The 21632-nt window shown below is 29.8% G+C and overlaps 1 protein-coding gene across 1 annotated transcript in view; it reads left to right on the forward strand.

The window, feature by feature from the left end:
• The window catches only part of LOC131841715 (short neuropeptide F), a 79214-nt gene that overhangs the window by 50843 nt on the left and 6739 nt on the right, over positions 1-21632 (forward strand). The window contains exons 3-5 of the mRNA XM_059190032.1: positions 802-903; positions 12375-12553; positions 14046-14156. Coding sequence (XP_059046015.1) covers positions 804-903; positions 12375-12553; positions 14046-14156 — 390 coding nt within the window. The 5' untranslated portion in view covers positions 802-803. The remainder of the gene's footprint in view (positions 1-801; positions 904-12374; positions 12554-14045; positions 14157-21632) is intronic.

Here is a 21632-nt window from a genome sequence, read left to right on the forward strand (position 1 = left end):
TTTGTATGTTCTGATACAACACAACAACTTAAAAGTCGTTTATAGTCATAGTTTTGGAATGGAATAGAAAATGAATTATATTTTATCTTAATCAATTAATATATCCCTGTCATGAACTCCACCGTGGTTAGAAACTAGTTGTTAAATAATAAACATGACCTGTCTAAAACTGGTTATAAAATTTTTTTACGCAAATGAAATAGTAATTTGAGATTAATTTAGATATTTAAAAATATATGGCCCATATTTTTTCAAAAAGATACAATAGAATTAGTAATATCTTGCAATGCTAGTTGCATTGCAAGATATTACTAATGCTACTATTTTTTTATTAATTTTACTATTTTTTTAAATAACTCAATAAATCTCAAATTCACAAATTTAATAAAGTTAGTGTATCTTACTAATATTATAAACACAAAAGTTTGTGAGTATAGTTAGATATTTGTTACTCTTTCACTATTCAATGGATTTTGAGAAAGCTTATTTTCATGGATAAGATAATAATACATATTATTATTATTATTACAGTATTATAGCTTATACATCAGAATAATAGATAGGCTATAAATTTACCTATGTACATTTTACTACTAAACGGCGAAACAAATCTTAACATGAAAATATATTGTATTATAAAGACGAAAGTAATCTATCTTTTATTTAAAAAAAAAAAATAGGTACTAGCAGGGGTTTAGATATAGGACGAAATATTTTGTTCAGACGGGTAATAGCTAATTTTTCATATTTGTACTTACTTACGTAGTGTGCCTATTACAACTGATAATTCTTTTCTTACAGCCATGTCTCGGAGTTGTGCGATCGTGTTGGCCCTCTGTGGATTCGCCGCAATCACAACATTACCTGTCTCCAAAGCGCAAGGCTTGTCTTCTCAATATGACAGTGAGTATAAATAAATTAGTTTGTGAAATATTTATAGATCGTATTAAGTTTTTTTAAAATCCAATATCACTACTGAAAAATTCATTGAAACCTCTATTGAAAATTTTAAGTTAAAGCTTCAGCTTCTAGTCATAAGGTTGATCCTTGATAGATTAGTCAAACAAAACTGTGACCAGTTTTTTTGTGTTATTGAAAAGACAAATAACTCGCCATTTCAATAACGTAGTAAATGGTAACCATCGCCTATATACACATAATACTATAAACATCACTTATATATATTCTGCAATTTTACTGCCTTTCATCCTTCAACCAAGCCAGCTTACAAAGCAAGCAGATTGTCGACTAAAATAGGTGAGACTAGTCAGGTACTCAAGGAAACGCTTTCTGCATAATCTATCTCGGGAAAAACGGTATATAGTCTCTTTATAAACAATATTTAAGAATGCATTTGAATGGTACTTGTTTATAGAGTCTAAACATAAAGAAAATTAAGTATAAAATTTATGGGCACTAGTATCTATACAACGTATTTATTTTTTAATAGGTATGATCAATATATATTGTCACTATAAATATTATACATGTATAAGTCTAGAGTAAAAATAAATAAGATAGATAAAAGAATTGGTCTATGCCTATGGGAATCATATAAAACTTTATCACTTAATAACTTTTATCCTGTCTTTCTATAATTGTTTATTACAAATGAATAAAGTAAAATAATACTATACCAATCCATTTTAGCAACTATGTAAACAACGAGAGAGAACTAATTTCACAAAGCGATCTAGAACATATGAGCTTATTTCATTTAGAATTGTTTGCGAGTGCTAAAAGTTTTATGTGTTCAATTCACACATAAAGTGAATTGCAATGATGAGAGTAAGGGAAGTAGTAAAAATTTCATCTCTTGAATATTATAAAAAAATGACGCTGTCCAACGCGATTTACACTCGAAGTTGGCTAAATTTTATATGCACATATTGACTACAGCAGTAATAATATTGGAAAAGATGTTATTTGTTTACTCAAATGCATGCAAAAATTCATAAAGTGTGCATAACATAGTGTACAAGTCAGGTAGTCATAAGAGTAATAACACCTTAGTCCTTCGCAATGGCAACGTATGAGTTGTACCCCGTGCGTCTCGTAGTGATATGATGGATGTGGTGCTGTTCATGAGAGAGTTGCCACTTACCATGAGGAAAGCTGTCAGCATGTTTGCCATGCGAGTTATATAAAAGAAAAAATATCAGCAATAAACATGATAAAATATCAGCAATTAACATTATTTCAAGCGTTAGTTTCAGTACAGTACAGCAATAGCAATTCTAATTCTATATCTTTGTACATTTGTATTTTTACTTTATAAGGGGTAGTGTAGTGGTACAATTAAAGTATTTTATTATTTGTAGCAGTGCTTTTCTTTACAACAAAAATAAGATACAATAATAACAGTCTAATTAATGGAATCACCGGCATCATAGAGCACAATGTGATGCTTTTTACTTTTTTTATAATTACTTACTGTATAAAGAAATCTCCTAAAGGTACGAATATATGTTGGGATCGAATCCAGAGTTAAGAAAATACTATATCATCATATAGCATATTGATAACATCAATTTACTTCTTTTTACGAGATAGTTTTTTATGCATCATAAGGCTTACCACCAATAAAATGGAAAATATCAGAAAAAGGTAAGATCATAGTCAGCAAAAGCAGCAAAGTATCATTTCTAGAGTTCGTGAGTACTATGTATTATATATAATTTTACGATATTTTATAAAGAAATATACATATATTTTTTTGGTTAGATAATAACATTCTATCCATATATAATTCATTTCTATATTAAGATAGGTACTACATAAACATAAATAACAAAAATAGCTAAGGCGTCCATGTTACATTGTTGATATAATAAATTATTGTACTTCAAACCTGTTAGTTTGCTTGGGACGGACTTGGGACTTTGCCTTGCAAATAATACAGTTTCTTAGAATATACACTCGTATACAAAACTCAAAGGTTAAAGTATTTACCAACTGGTTGAGTCCCGCTATATCCTTAAAACTTAGTTTTTCAGTTAACATACAATATATTTAGTATATCCACAATCAAGATTTAAATTTATATTTATAACTCTGCATTCGGTAGTGAATATATAGGAACATTTTTTATTATACAATAAAGATCATCCAAAGTATAACTATAATATAATGTATAACTTTTATTATCTATTTGATGTTAACAACGTCGACAACGACGCAATGCTTTAAATTAAATCTCTTTTAAATAAAAATAAATAAATTACTATCCACTTAATGCACCGTTGATCATTTTGTCTATCGCTATTTAAATTAGCGTGTGTACAGTTGTAGGTACCTAAATTATATTGATACGAAACTGCTACTGACGGAAAGACTGCACAATCATAAAAGTCTATCTTCGTTGTCTTACAATTTTATGGCCATAATATGTTTCGAAATTTTATACCCATACAAAACATAATTATTTTCGGTCATAACCATTTTTTATCCTTTCTAACAGTATACTCACAACGCCAGTTACTCGTAATCTTTCAATTCATATAACCTACCATAGCTTATACTGTTAACTGTTACAGTTCTTTCAGTAAGAAATTTACTTTTTTTATTTTTTGGCATTGTCAACCACAGACCATCGATCGCTATTTCTCTAATGACTCATACCTTGCTATTCCATAGGGAAAGAGGATATCATGCTTCTTATCCTATAATTGCACGCCTTTTTTTCATCCTACAACTGAAATATAGCTAATAAAGCTGCTTACTGCTGGACAGCAGAAATAGGTGACCACGGTGACTGAGGTATCCACGCATATGGCATTTTACAATGTGTACGTTAACGATAATAATGTTTTTTAGAAAAATTTTTTAAGACAATAAGATTGTGCTTACCAGAAAATTATTATTTTTGCGGTAAAATAATTTACTATCAACTATATAAGAATATATAATATTAATATATCCTAATAGTATTGATGAATAATGATTTTATGATTATTCATGATTCTGAAATATAACACTGTACTTTTAATTAATCGTACTTTACAGTTTTAATGTCCAAGTATCGTTAATATTCTAAGACGTACCAACAAGTAACACGAATCATGTTTATTAATGACGACGAGAATCTTGGCCAAAGGCAGAAAGTAACAAGTTTTGTATTGGCATTTAATGCGGTGGCAACTTTTCTGATTGAGCAGTAGGTTATATATAACGTTATATATATAACCTATATATAGTACCATAAATTTCATGAAATCAGACCATATTTTATTCGGCGTCCTTGTTGTGTGGATACACGGCGTTTTACGAATGTCATTTTTATCCGGTAAAGGTTTTTCCTGTAAGGAAAATTATCCAAAATTTACGTATAGGATGTCTTCTTTTTTCAACCATGAGTGTACAATTGTTAGATATACCTACGGGTTATGTTATTTGATATTATGAATGACCAATTTATGTTGTAATCCATAGTAATGTGCATATTATAACATGATTATATAATAGATAAACTGCAATTTTTATGTATATTTTATTATTAGTATATTATATTATATATAGAATGTTTAATTTATTAGTAGAAATAATACTTATTTCTACTAATAAATTAAACATTCTATTGAGTTAAAAGCATAATCAACCTTACATTGGTTGGTTTAAAACATAAAAATGCCAACATTGCTTTTAAACCAACTAATGTCACTAATTTTAAAGCGTGAAAAGATATTTTAAACATTCAGGAACTGCATTTTAGTGTAATTTTGAAATTGATGATTCCAATTCCAATTACATTATGAGTAACAAACATTTGACAACATAAGACTTCATCAAACAGCGGGATTATTACAGTTGTTACTACAAGTTACGGTATGTTAAGCTTTTAATAACGTAATCTCTAGTGCAAACACTACGCGCTTAAATCCAAACTACGGAATGGCGTCACGTAACACATTAATGTGTATTTTGTGAATGACGGAAAGACCTGAGAACTGTTTTATCAACTTTAGATCGATTTTCATTAATATTACGTTTTAAATTAATAAAATATAAATAAATACCTTACTTCTTTTCTGTGAAAATTGGCATAAAAATTTATGTAAGTAATAATAGTCATCTATAGATATTAACGATATCACAAACATCACAGAATATGAGGAAGGTTCTGTGGAAGAAGAGACCATGCCTTTTTTTGACAAATCCTTTAAGAATTTGATCCGAGATAGGTTTGTACCAAATCGAGAGGTAGATTTGGTTGTTTAAAAACGATGTATAAACAAAATTTTAATAGTAAGTGATATCTTCATTGAAAATGATGTTACAAACTTTATACACATCATGTTGTGTTTTATTTACTATTTATTGAATTGGACTGTAGGACAAAGTAGAGGAACTGAATTAATTTGGATTAGCAGTAACATATACGTATGTCCCAACAAAAACAGAATCCTAAATCCTAAAAAATATTTATATAATATAGACTTATAATCCCATCAGTCTTGAATTGTAGTGTAAGATAAAACAAAAGTTTATATGTATAGTGGTTATATATTTTAACGGAGTGATGCTTAAAATTTGCCAGACCGTATTGTTTACCTCCTTATTAATCGCTCCTCAGAGTTTTGTCTCTTTTATCTACCGTTACAAGATAAATAAAACAAACCCATTCAACAAGATTCTTATACAAAAGACGAATCTGTATATATTTTTATCACTGGACGTAATGATTACTAACAAATAGAACATACTTTTTCATTGTCCACCATACAAAGACGTTTCAAGTTAGTTATAGTGTGATCTATGATCGGAGTTCTACTTCCTATTAGAAGAGCCTGAAACGAGGATATATACTAATATAGTCCAAAGTATCCGCCTACTGAAAAGAATTGGAGGTAACGGAGACTAAATTAAGCATTAAGGATTACGACTAAATAGTCAGTAGTCAGATTATGTTATTCTTTAACACTATGAGGTTAATAGATATAAAGGAAAATAAGAGGCTATGAAACCTTCTTATTTTCCTTTATATCTATAAACCTCATAGGGTTAAAGATTTCAATTTATATATATTTTCAGATACAGAATCCTAAGGTTTATGCTACTGAAATTGGAGTATCTGACATAGCTAGTTAAGTAATATTACTTTCATATTTTATTCTACGCTTCAATTGTTGAAGAAATTGACTTAATTTAGGCTGAATCGTTAATAAATAGTGGTTCCATAATAAAATGAAACAATTTCGTTCATTTAATAGATCAAGTTGTCTCAGAATAATGGTTTGATTTGCATAGTCCATTGTGTGTAAAAGACGATTAACGACCGTAGAAAGGAGGCTTTTTCAGTTTATATTATTACCAGTTGCCGCTAACGAATTTATATACCTAGGCAGTGTCCCTTCCTTGTCGTCATGATTGATAAATAAGAATGATAAATATTATTATTATATATTATTATAATGAATACACATTAAAGTAGAGGTAAAGGATTTTAACATCCTATTATTTACATAATTATAATTATATTTATAAGATATACGTAGGTATACAAGAAAGGAAACAGCCGAAATATCGGGAACTCAATAAATATAAATAAAACATGGTAATATTCAATGATTTTTCCTAATACATAATACGTATAAATGATGACCGAATCAAATTTAAAACAATATATATACGTAAGTCTGTTCGTCGGTGACTTTAATTATTATGGGAATATTTTTCAAACTTGTTATTTTGTTCAGCTGACTACATATAAAAATATTATTATTTAATTGAAATTTTTATTTAATTTTGATTTAGAACAGTGGTAAAAGTCTTAAACGATATTTTGATATTTGACATAGTCTGGACATGTAATACGAATAATTTAGTTTCTTTATTTCTGCCATAAAAATATTTACGTCGTAATACTGCAACACTAAAACTATGAAGTTTTAAGTTGTAAAAGGTTCAAGAAGGCTAATATTGAATAGTTTTGAATATATTCAAATAAATATAAACATTCTAAATATGTAAATTTGTTACGAATATAAAGTAGCTCGTAATTTTTTATTATTAGAACTCACGACGAGTTAGTACTAATAGTAACAACGAAACGACGACTAATAACGAAAATTTGCGAAGTTACATTGCACCTATTTCGTACTTAAAATAAATAAATCAGTCCTCAATTAGACCTGAGATAATCTAGAATATAACCTAACCTAAAAGATGTTTTTATACTGGTAGGTTCGTTATTAAATGATATTTAAAAAGCCTGTACAGATTTGTGTAAGAGTTAGGTAATGTGTAACTAAGGTACAAATTTGATTGTAAGTAGTATTCGGACATATGAACGCTTGTTATTTACATCCTTTAATTATTTATTTTTTATTTATGTCAGGCATTATACGAGTATATTCCGGCAACCGTCCAATTACTATTGTCCGGAATTAATACAAACACCATTGTTAATATATCGATATTTGTATTGCGCCGAACTGTAATATTTCTTTAATGAAAAACGTGACTATATAAAAGTTACAATGAAGACTGACTAGACAATAGAATCGAATATTGACTGACAGAACAATGTGGCGAAAATAGTGGCCCACTCAAATATGTAACTAAAAAAGTAAAAATGGTAACTATTAATACTTAATACGTTATAATATATAGCTTGATATTAAGTTTTTCATATTAGATGAAATTAATGCCTCGTTAAATATATTGGACTTAAAAGCATACAACGCTTTATTCTTTTTAATTTTTAATATAAGTTCATATTAATATTTTTTGTATTATACATATTCATTAAAGGTTACTTTAATGCATATGTATAATACATAGATAAAAATACAAAGAACAGATATATTAAAAACTAGTGATCTATGTCTGTAATTTATTTGGCACAAATAACTGAGTACATACTTCCTTATTTTTTATAACAACGTCAAATCTACTATGTCGAAAAAAAAACGTTAAATATAATTGCCTGCCAGCTATATCTTATCGTTTAAACTGTTTGTTATATTTGAATAACAAATACGTATAAAACTAATAACAATGGCTCCTAAACCAATGAATCCATTATATGTTTTTTATGAGTGAATGATAGTTTTAAAAAGTTGGTTCATAGCTACAATTTATTGGAGTTTTCTTAACTCGAGAGGTCTTGAAAAAGATAGGTCTTTCGTTTTAGGAACTATTATATTACAAGTAGATCCATATATACGCAGAGACATCAAACTTATAACACCTCTGTTTTTACGGCGGGGTTAAAAACTGATACTTGATCTGTATAGTTGGTTTTCTCTATTACTACAATGTCCGAACGATGTTCATTCGGACAGACATCAGAAATTGGTATTGACAGGAGAAAACAAACTAAAAGAATGTGTATGGCTAAAATAATTATTTTATTCGTCGGATTACTTATAACAAAAAAAAAGTAAAGAATGGAAACTCAAAGGAGGTTGACATTTTTTGAGGTTTGCCATGCCTTTAAAAATATAAATACAAAAAGAGACAAACATTTGCTCAGATTACAAACTTATCTAATATTATTTTTAAAATTTATCTGGTACAAATTCAAATTAAAATAAACTCATTAAATGTATACTGTTAGTTAAAACACTACTCTTATGGCACACTCAAAAATATAATCAAATAGAATGGATATCTCTTTTTTACTTAAAGTCGTTTCAATAGGAAACTGTATGCGGTGCTAATAGAAAGGAATACTATCATGTAAATTAACACATTGGGTAATGTACGAATTTAAAATAATATCCAGTTGTATTTAGTGGTTATATCATTGCAGTCGATAAATCTACGTGTTTAATCAATTATGTATGTATAGTTCACTGACTAGCCAAACTTCACAACTGGATAAGGATTCTCAAGAAATAGATATAACTAACTAAAGTTTAGTTTGTGAAATAATGTCAGAAAAATATTGTAGAATTTTTAAAACCGATATTGAAGACGTCATTGTGATTGAATTTTTAATGTCATTGGAACGAAGAAAGGTCTCATAAGAAAGGAAGGTAAAATTGAATGACGTTACGTCATATAATACGTACTCTATCTCACCTTTATTGAGCTCTTTATTGTTAGAGAAACTTCACAAAATTCATGTTATAGGGCTTACACTTGATAATAGTAGTTGGAAATGGTATAGACATCATAATATATATTTATGTATTAGATTACATCATCAAATATCGGCTTGCAATAGATTAGTTTATAATTTAAGGAAATAAAGTATTCAAATAATATATTTATACAATAAATCGCGACTCTCTCTCTACTTAAAAAAGGCATTTAATTTTTTATTAATGTATTCTAATGCCGTTAATAAAGTAACAAAAAAACAATATTATCGCCCCAGTCTCCATGACATGAGCAATTATTTGTCCAATATTCGTTTCCATTAATTGCCAATATGGTAACTGTTGGTACCGCAAAATGGCAAAATTTCTTTAAAAATTAAAAAAAAACAAGTGTTAAAGTATAAAAGTTTGAATAAAAACAATTATATTTATGAACAGTGATCGAAAGTGGGTGTTGACCAGTATTTGTTATAAAATAGTTACGTCATTAGACGGAGACGTCTTTGTGTACGTAAACGTCGCAATGATGTCAGGAACAGTCATGTTACGGGTGGCTGCTCATTGGTCCTCGATATCCTCGCTCACCGTATAATCCTACTACTCTATTATGATCATTTAATTTTTTATCCCGTCGCGTCTTCATATAGCGAACAGAAAAATATTAGAGCGTAAGAATAAAATAATAATCAAAATAATGTCACAATGATTATATTTTTATAAACAAAATATTTGATAAAATGTTGAAAACTGAAATATTTGTTTAAACAAATCCATAAAATAAGCATTGCCTGATCAGTTGTTCCATTTGCTATATTACATACATGTACACAACTCTCATTTTCTTAATTTCAGTACGAAGGCGATGAGAACAGCTACTTGAATATACTTTTATTGGTATCATTACATAGGCTTTAAGGATGGATAAAATGTTATAATAATATAATTTTCCTGTCCAATAAATATTAGGGCAATTCTTAAAATGCCAAGTCTACGGAAACTTACAATAGATAAATACCTCTTTTGAAATTAATTTTAGGAAAGGTTGTGGATAATGGAATTTTTCACTACAGAACTATTATAGGCCTTAACCAAATTTCAACATTTCTATAGGATTTCAAAGATAGGTAAACACGATAAAAATAGTAAGGAATACCTTCAGAGTAGTCGTGAAAGGAGTCTTATCCTGAACGTTGGCGTAGGACATGCTATGTAGATGAAATAAATGCTTACCACACAATTTAAAAATGTCTGTTCCATTTTAGTATAGTTAATGTAAAATGTAATAAACAATATTATAATATGATCGTGTTATTATAAGAAAGATAAATAATGATATCCTAACGGTTTACTAATTCGCTTTAGAGACTAAAAAGGTCATCAGTGAAAATTTGGTGACTAATAATGTGATAAAAAAAATTAGAGACAATAAGAAAATTTATTTTGAAGATGATGAAGCCAAGACGTCCAATCAGACGACTTTTATAAAGTCTTTCTCGGTTAACGTTGATATTTTAGTCACCACTTTCATTTTTTATGGGTTTCCACAAGGTAGAAATAGAAATAGAAATAGAAATAATCTTTATTCAAATAAACTCATTACAAGCACTTTTGAATAGTCATATTTTATTCGTCGCGTCTTCATCGGAATGCAGATTCATCACAAGAAGAATGAGCAAGAAACTTGTGTGTTGCTCTTTTTAATAGATGTTTTTTTTTTATATAAATAATTACAGTATAAAATAATGACAATCAACATAGAAATCGATTATATTATTTGTAATCAGATAATATTGTCAGTGCTATGTATTTAAAATTTTTCTACAAAAACATTATTATCGTTAACGAATTCTTCAATTTTATAATAAGCTTTTTGCAAAGATTTTTTGTTTTATTTGACATTTAAATCTTTTTTCTAGATTTATAACAGACTCTGGTATTTTTTGTAATTTCCTTACGAAGGCGATAAAACGAATTACTAACTTTGAATACGACATTTAGGTAAAATCAGTTTGTTATTGTTACGTAAGGTTTTATTAGTGCAATCACTAACTCTTTTGAAACTGTCTATATTCTTCCTGGCATACATGATATTTTCATAAATATATTGAGAAGCAACGGTGAGGATATTTGATTCTTAAAACTCTGCAAAGACTCCCGGAACCCATGCTATAAATGGAGCGAATGGCCCTCTTTTGTAAAATAAATATTGTATTTATAAGCTGCTTTTGTAACAAAATACCATACGACATAATGCTATGGAAATAGCTAAAGAACTATTATAGCCGTTGCCACGTCTGTTAATTGTCTAATTCTTTTACCGCATAAGCGGCAGAACTAAGTTGACTCGCTAATTTAGTAATATGAAACCCCATGCAAAAATAATGTGATACCTAGAAATAATATCATCCACAAAATTAATAGGTTTATTGAACGTGATTTTTGAATCTACCGGCCTTACATTGGGGAGAGTAAATTTGATACATTTAGTTTTATTTGCATTTAGTAACATATTATTAGCCGTAAACCATACCACACAATATAAGAAAAATGTCTGTCGTCCAAATCATCAATATGTCGATTGACTTGAATACTAATGAAGTAATAAACTATGTCATATCTTTTCTACCATATAAGGAAGATCATTTATTAAAAATAAGAAAGGACCTAAAATAGATGAGGAACACCCATTTTAATACTAACTTTACACCATTTATTTCGACAACTTGCTTTCTATTATTTAGAGGATTTCATCATGCGTTGTGCTTCATATCTAATAAATGTTCAAGTTTGAGCAATAATGTTTCAAAAATAATTTGAAAGACAAAAATAAATTTATTGAAGATGATAAAGAATCAAATATATATTTAATCACCGGCATCGAGTTGATTTATGAAACCAAATTGTCGACTGTTTCTAAAGTGTTTCAGCATTTGATTGATATTTTTTCAAACACTTTACTCAATATTTTTTAAGGCCTATAATTACCTACCACAGTTTTTTCTCCTGACTTAAAGAGTGGAGTTAGGTAAGTAGTAGAAGCCGTCTGCGTAGGTCCTTCAGTCTATTGTCTTCAGCCACCAAGCTGCTTGCTTTGCAAGTTGTGAAGGTTGAAGGATGCGGTATTGCCTAGCTCACCTGGTAAGTCAGTAAAATTACAGGATAAGACAGTCCTCTGGAATGCCAACTCTAGAAAGGTATCACGGTTACATGATGTCCGTATTCCTGTCTATGTATAAAGGCAATGGTTTTCACTTACCCGTAGGTGGGGGAACATTTATTTGCCATTCCAATTACATAAAAAAATTAATTTTATATATTTTTTTACAGCGTCAGCAGCAGCAGCAGAGAGTCAAAGTGGTTGGGATGCTCTTGGCGGTCTATATGCTTTGCTGGCACAGCATGACGCCCTGGGAGGACACGCATTAGCCCGCAAGTCCGTGCGGTCACCCTCTCGACGACTCCGGTTTGGTCGGCGATCGGACCCCGATATGCCACCACAGGCACCCGTTAGTAGATCTTTATCTTATCTCATTTTATTACATAATCTTCTTTAAGAACATAGTATACTAGTACCTTACTACCCGTCTAAAATTCCAAAGCTCGTCAGTTCAAAACTGAGCAATACTTTGTAAAAACTTTGTGTCAATTTATATTTCTAATTAATTTAATTCTCTGATGAACACTACCTGAACTAATAATTGTACAGTAATACTTTATATAGTTCCAAACAACTTCTGAATTATAATGCTGATATTATAGAGGAATTATAAAAATAGAAACAAGTTATTTAAAATTTGTTTGGAAAAAGATGCAATTTTTTTACAATTACATAATGGTAAATAAGCTAATAGTCTATTGAATAGAAAATTATTAGTTCCACTTACAGACCTCTCTCATGCTTTGTTATATCTGAGAGTATCCATACCACCTAACCGTAACCTTACTACCATATCTAAAATAAAGCAAGCAGCTTGACTGCAGAAATAGATAAGACAGGATTTACTCAAAGGACTTAGTAAATCTCCGCCTGAAAAAAAATGCTTATAAATGCAATCCAAAACGAAAAAGACTTGTCAACATCACACATTGTCATCGTAATGAGATTTATCCTTTTTTTATAAACATAATCATATACGGCGGAGATAACAAATTCATCTCGACGTAATTTCGCTCGTTTATAAACGAATGACAGTAAATTCAGGTCGCTGATGATTACCTGTCACTAAAATGTAGCGGGATAAATGATTGCATGGAAATAATAACATTAAAATAATAGATTATTAACTTAACACTTATTTATTTATACTATTCTAGTCTTAATATATTTATTCAAAAGCCAACATATATAACTTGCGTGATGCATTGTTTATTTTTTATTGATTTCTAATAATTTGTCGCAGTTTTCTAATGGAACGTGGAATGAAAACTAAAAAGAAATATGCATAAAATATATATATCTGAAATTGTCTTATAAAATAATAAGACATTTTCAGAAAGTAAAAAACTACATATGTATTTTAACATCGCGCATTTAACAGGTCTGTTGTTCTATTATGACATCTATCGTACTAGTTAATGTTAAATATTTTTTATGTTATAAAACACGCTTATACCAATATATCTTAATGCTTTTCAATGTACACTGCCCGTATTCTAAAAAAACAAGCCGATATTAAAGGAGCGAAATTGAATTCCCTCCTTATATGGGAAGACATTGTATGCAATTATACCTAAAACAAAAATATTCATCAAAATCGTTTCAGAAGGAAATTATTATTTTATTTTAGGTTTATTAGGCGTTAATATTTTTTATGAATACGATGTTGTTTCTATGAGTAAGTTGTACTCTAAAGTCTAAACTTCATAATGAGCATTTGTAAGGTGTACACTGTAATATGCATTAAAAGTTTTTACTCTGTGTAATGTAATACTCTATGCTGAAGCTAACGTTACCGGGGGCGATTGTAAAGATTTACATGGTATGGTCTGTTGTTTTAGCTTGACGAGATGGACGAGTTGTTGTCTCTGCGCGACGTGCGCACTCCCGTCCGTCTTCGCTTCGGCCGCCGTTCTGACGAACGCGCTGTACCCCACATCTTCCCGCAAGAGGTAATCTTTATTTTTTTATTCCTTTTTCTATAAATTATTTCCTCTTGTTACAAAGTTATATGATGATACAAAGCTGAGAGCATTGTAGTCTAACGGTTTACTACACGGACTTAAATAGGAAGGTTATCAGTTCAAATCTTGCCGTCATCAATAAACTTTGACTGTCCTTTTGTATGACTGACAGACTAACTTGTGATTAAAAACCAATAACAAAGCAAACATTAATCTGAGAGCTGCCACAGGGCGAACCTACTACAGGTTCGCCCTGTGGCACGTTGTATTCAATGAGGAAGTTGAGGTCACATGACCTCGCCAGTGGACAATAACTCTTAACTATCGTAACAGTATATAAATATTAAGTAAATATTTTTCAGCAATAAAGGTAAACTTCTTCGGATCTAACAATTTAAAGAGGAAATACTTGATTTGTTGTTTGTAATTCATAAACGTAAACTGAACAATTTGATCGATTTCAAAAACGATTTTTGACCTATAGAAATCTATATTGTTTACAAGAAACAATATTAAAATATAAAAAACAGGAAAAACCATCACGATAATTGCATCTGTACAAAGTAGGGAGTAAACAGAAGATATAGGTATAGGTATTTACTATGTAAATTTTTTACATAATTTGCCGACTTTATATATAAGTAGACACCTAACTTACAAAAGGACATAAATCAATACCCCATCAATAATAATTTATTGAGAACTTGAAATTTGCAACGAGCTACGTTAGCTACGCTCTATAACTTTAGAAATAAACTTTTAATAACATGTGATCGATCACTAGCACTTTAACGTTCATTTTTTTATAGTGCTCATATGCAGATTGACATACGATGCTCGCTTTGTGATTTGTGAATATTATATCTAAAGTACTAAATTTATCATAAAAATATGGGTATTTTCTCCATCACATACTAACTAACAATATATCAACTATATTGTATGTGATTATTAATATGTCATAATATAATCTAATTACCTATACAAAAAAAACAGTATTTTCAAGAAGTATATTAAAATTTCCTACAAAATATTTCTACTAATCCCTTATAAATTAATAAAATAATTTTCAGTCATCTAAGCTTTCAGATTTTACAAACAATGTCAAGTTAAAAGGGTTTAAAATTTATATACAAACTACATATGCCGAGAAATTGTTTTTATATTTTTAGCCTAGGTTTATTCGCCTATAGCTATAACCTATTTGTGTTCCATTGAATAATCGAATTGGGAATATACAAGAAAAATAGAAATAATATTAGATTAAATGTATTCCAGCCAAGTAGGTACCTTAGATTTAAATATAAGCCTCTAATAATGATACAGTAAGAATATTTTACATGTCATGTACAAAATAAAATATAATAGATAACGTTCCTGAAAATTCGTAAGAAGAATAAAATTCTGAAGGCCTCCCTCGTATTCACATAGGTGACATTCGTTACCCACTTTTCTAGGAACAGGAAATTCTCGAACCACGGACAACCCAGGTATAAACTTGTCCCATGTTTGATTAAGTAATAATAAATAGATTCTAATCGGGATAAAACGGGATTTAAAACATTGAATAAGAAAATTAAAAGTTAACTATTATTTTTTTATAATATTAACATTAAATATGTGTACTTAGATATTTCCCCCAATGCTCCTCAATGTTGCACTTGAAAAATGACGTAAAATTGATAGAGTTTTAAGGTTTAATCATTATTTCTGTTGCAATCTGTATAAATCCACAGTAACTACAGGATTCTATTGTAGGCGGTCTTATAATTGCGATCGATTAACGATTGGTTGCTCGTAAAATCCTCGACATGGCGTAAACTCATGTAATGAATATATGACCGCAGCAAACTCACAATGTGTTTACGAGGATTATACAACTTTATGACAAATGTTCCAATTTTGTAACTCAATCAGATAATATGGGTTTGTAACCATCCTCAGTTTATCTTAAGATCATAAACTACTGGGCATAGTTTCTGTTACGCCAATAACTACGTAAAGTTAACAGTTTGTGTGACAACCGATTGGTTCATTTCTATAAAGTAAAAATATTAAAGCCTAACTACTTTTAATTGCCTCTAGAAATTTGAATCTTTCTACGCTTTTCACAGAGTATATTTCAACAGATATAGGTTAGGTTAATACTTTGTATAGAAATTTAAAAGGCAGATACTAATGGCTCACCTAATGATAAATGGTAACCGTGGTCTATATACATGAACACTACGGACATCACGTTATCGTGTAACCCCCGTTGAATGGAATACTCATGTGTTACACTTCTGGGGGACTAATAAGTCATGCCACTGCCTAATCTTACACGTCAACAGTTTAAGATACTATCGGATGAAATCGGCAAGACTGAGGTTCCTACACAGACGGCTATTTACATAGCCTACCTCCGTTATTAATTGTATCATCCATATACTCAAATGGTCACTTGTCTGAGCGACTCAGGCACTCATAAAATATCAGATACTTGTTAGCTATCTAGTCAAATATTACTATGATTAACGGCTAGTTAGTTACTGAACTCTAACAACAATATTTAACTATTGCGTATCTCGATCAGAGTTTACATTAGCATAGATATTATGACTTATCTATGCTATTATTATGTTAAAGATAAAAAATATTTTAGCGGCCTCACTAAGGTGGATAAAATTGTAATCTGTACTATCTCCAATCCATACCAATATCATAAATATAAGCTACTCTATCTGTTTGTCTGTTTTGTTATGTTTTAATGAATAAACCACTAATTTCGATAATATTATTGAAAATTTTAGTAAATTGCTTATAATTTCTTTCACTATATAGAAAATCATATTAAATATTGTTTAAGTTCACACAAATCAGTTAATTAATCACATTAATGACTATAATAGAAACTTCGAGAACAACCATGATAGAACAAATGCAATACCAAATACGGTATATCAAAAACATGACAAAATCGACGCGAAATAAAAATCCACCATTTCTTTTTGAAGTCAGTTTAAAATATAGGGTTATAATTTTTCCGCCCTAATAAATCTAATCCAGTATCCAAATCCCCTGTTTGTCGGAATGATAAGTGAGTGACTTTCATCTTCGGTGCCCGAATTCACGTCCCTAATACAAATATTTGTACAGGAGAGCAAATATTTATTTCAAATCTGACCGTAGTAATCCAAACCTGGCCATCCGTCAGGCTAAGATAATAAATTATGCATTAAAATTACCAATTTCTGATTTGTGTATTTTGACATTACGACTAATTTATTGCTATGCGCGGTATCTTTGCAGAGTAAGAGATTTTGTGATAAGTTCTCATTCATTAATAAATGCTTACTGATGAAATGTAGGTGTGCGGTTTTATAATATTATTAAATTACATATTTTAGAAGATAATTTATAAAATGTAAGGCATCTAAAAAATTATAGCATGATTTTAAAAGAAATAATTATATCAAAGTTTCGAATACTAAACCACTAAATACCTACTAGACATATTAAACTTTGCATGTTTCAATTTTTTATTATTTATTTCTTAAACTCTGTTGTTATAACAACACTGTTAATATAAAAATGAAAATAACAAACACAAACATTATAACAATATTAGTAAGTACTGCTACAACTCAAGACTTTTACTTCATATGGGTGTTTATCGAAACAAAATTAATGTATAAAAAAATACACAATATAAAATAATTGTATTTTCATAATAGAAAATAATACCCTCTCAAATATCTACAAGTTTGATAATATTTCTCTTATGTTAAATATATCAAAATATTAGATGTTCATATGCTATGCTATTTATATAATCAACGTCGACCCTTCGGGTCAAACTTTGTTCAAATGCTTCGACTGTTTCAAAATATAAAGGAAACTGGGACTAATTTAGTTGCTCTATTGTTATTTCTATTATTCATAATTGATGTTTATATTAATAATTTAAGTTTTTAATATTATTCAACAATTTACTCGTATACTACGACTTCCCACGAATCAAGAAATACAAATAACATTGAAATGGCATAACTTATATTCGGTTATCTGGTCACTCATTCCACGAATCGTGCTTTTATTCCATGCCTTAAAATTGCAAAACGTGTTTGCTTTCGAACAATTTGGTTATGTCGAATATCTGCAATTATGTAGACGAGAATGCTTTTAAGTACACTATAAGAAATGAATTTAGTCGTTTTTTCTTATTATAGTTATATGTATATTTAAGTGAAATGTGTACCGACCTCTCTGGTATTTTAAACCATAACGTGTAGCTATCTGCAAGCTGCAAGATCTATATAGAAATACATTTTTAAGACCTGTGGCCCACCAGAGCTTTGCTCGGAAGCTCTTAAGTTTATGTGTTTTGTATTCCATAGTAAAATATATTATATTGTATATATATAAACACCTCTTTGGGCACTTTGTTGATCACGCCACAACCTAAACACTTGCTGATTCCACCTTTTGCACTGAATAACTTGACCTCTATCGCGTATATCTCAGGCGGTATGGCAACGTCGCATTCTATTTTGCGATGCGGCCATATATATTCGTCGATAGTACGATATACTCGACACTTTTTTTACTAATAATTCGTGACTGAATGGCTCCGAACGGCTAAATTTTTGGTATACACAAAGACTTTTTGGCTCTGAATATATTCCAAAAATCAATTAATTATGTTGATCACTTTATATACTCGTCCTTACTGCGATACTTATTTTCATCCGAATATATATAGATACCGTAACGGTCTATCAATTATGACTTTATTAATTTACTAATGTAGATATTTTATATTCGCAATGCTCCATACATGCAAGCTCCAGCAACGGTGGAGGCAGGGTCCCCCCTGCACCGTACACCGCACCCCGCGCACACAAACAAATTAGATATTTTTTGAATACACAAAGACTTTTTGGCTCTGTATATATATTTCAAAAATCAATTAATTGTGTTGATCACTTTATATACTGGTCCTTATTGCGATACTTATTTTAATCCGAATATATATAGATACCGTAACGGTCTATCAATTATGAATTTACTAATCTAGATATTTTATATTCGCAATGCTCCATACATGCAAGCTCCAGCAACGGTGGAGGCAGGGGGAGCACCGTACACCGCACCCCGCGCACACAAACAAATTAGAATAAATTAAATTCATAAGATTATTTATATATTTCGACTGCCTCGGTGGTCACACCGCTTTACATCCGATGGTCGCGGGTTCGATTTCTCGCACGGTGCAAACAATTGTACTCATCGGTCATCGATTGTTTTCATCGGTCTGGGTGTTTTATATGTATTTACAAAATAAAAATATCTATTTATATCAGTTCAGTATCAGTCTGTGTTAATTGTCCAGGGCTATTTATTATATTTTTATAAACGGTTATCTTTTTCCATCGCACCGCTCGCTATCAACAGTGAATTCATAGAAATGTCACTCTAAAAACAAAAATAGTTTTGTGTTTTGTATTTCAAATACTAAATGCAAAATAGGTATTTTCAAAATACTTTTTCAAAATAAAGTACCTTTTGAATTTTTGTCCAAACCTCAGACATTTTATTTGTTTTAGATATATCAATCATTACATAGTGTAGTATAAAACAAAGTCGCTTTCGCATCTAACAGTAGATAAATAAAGAAAGAAGACTTTTTGGCTCTGATACCGTAACGGCCTATCAATTATGAATTTATTATACCTAATCTAGATATTTTATATTCGCAATGCTACGTACATTGTAATATCCGCCTCCATTCATTGTAACGGTGGAGGGACTAAATAGTTGAATAAAACTGAATAAGCAGTTGCTCCACTCTATAGGTACTGCGTCGTCGTCGTATGCTGTTCATTTTTTCACTCGTTTTGGCGCCAAGAGAGGGTCACATAGTCGTGGTCAAGTTAAGAACTTATAATTTAATTTTGATAACAATAGATACAAGTAAAAAGTAGGTATTATATTAATGTACGAAAGTACTGTACTTAAAAATAATTATTCTTTATTGTACATTTGAAAAACTTAACACTTAAGGACTTGTACATATACACGTACATACTGCCATTTTCTCTTAAAGACATCCAGAGAAGCACTATTTATTAAATACGCGGGGTGCACCGACCTTTGACCTTATAACAGCTGATTCGCGCGTAACGAATTACATTGCTACTTTTTGGTATTTTATAGTGGATATATCACTATAAAATATTATTATTTCTTTAGATTATGACATAATAACACAGTTTACATGATTTTAAGGGAAACATACGATAAAAAAAAATCCCGTAAAATGTAAAAGATAAAAAATGGTTATTTTTGGTTATCCTTAAGAGATAGACATATACCATCACGGACTTTTTTGTTGACCTTATTTTGATACATCTCAAAGCACTAGACAATACGCATTTTCATTAAACAGTAAATGTATTTTTTTTATTTCTTTAACTTTAATGCACAAAAAAATTTGTACATGTGGCGGACTTAATATTTTGCCGCGTTATTTACCAGGCAACCATGAGTGGTGCAGCGAAAGATTATTGGCGGTGCACTAATATAAATAAGAAATGTCAAAAACAGATTTATAAAGATAATAAAGATAAGCAAAATATAAATTTATATAAAAAAAATAAATGTATAAATAAATACATAATGATCCGATAATCAAATTATAAGTACAGTCTCAAATTGAAAGTAATAAAAACAGAAAATATAGAGACAACTATAGGGATATAATAGAAAGATGTGAAAAAAGGAGGACAGTAAAAAAGTTACAAATTTAAATAATGTTCCCGCAATTTCTGTTTAAATGAATTTATTACATTATTATATATATTAGGCATACGACTAGCCTTATGACTGTTACTTTTTTTTAATCTATACATCTATACCTGTAAATAAAATTGGAGTGTCTGTTTGTAATATTGAAATAACCGTTTTTTACTACTTGCATATGAATATAAATACGGTACATACACCAAAATAACATATTTTACCAGTTTTGTCTGTCTGTCTGTCTGTTTGTTCCGGCTAATCTCTGAAATAGCTGGACCGATTTTGACGGGACTTTTTTTGGCAAGTAGCTAATGTAATAAGGAGTAACTTACGCTACTGTTATTTTAGAAAAATAAAATAAAATTTCACGCGGACAAAGTCGCTGGGGCCAGCTAATCTATAGATATACCGAGATGATTAAGTTACTATTATGTTGTTGACAAAATTTTACTGTAATGTTACTATTACATTATCCTACACAATTTGTATTATTTTGGATGAATAAATAAATAAATAAATCATATTAGGCATACGACTAGCCTTATGACTGTTACTTTTTTTAAATCTATACATATAAATTAAATTGGAGTGTCTGTTTGTAATATTGAAATAACCGATTTTTACTACATGCATATGAATATATATAAGGTACATATACCAAATTAACAATTTTTATAATTT

Source organism: Achroia grisella, unplaced genomic scaffold, assembly GCF_030625045.1.
Source record: "Achroia grisella isolate CSIRO2021 unplaced genomic scaffold, CSIRO_AGI_Agris_v1 utg1920, whole genome shotgun sequence".
In the NCBI taxonomy this organism is placed as follows: Eukaryota; Metazoa; Arthropoda; class Insecta; order Lepidoptera; family Pyralidae; genus Achroia; species Achroia grisella.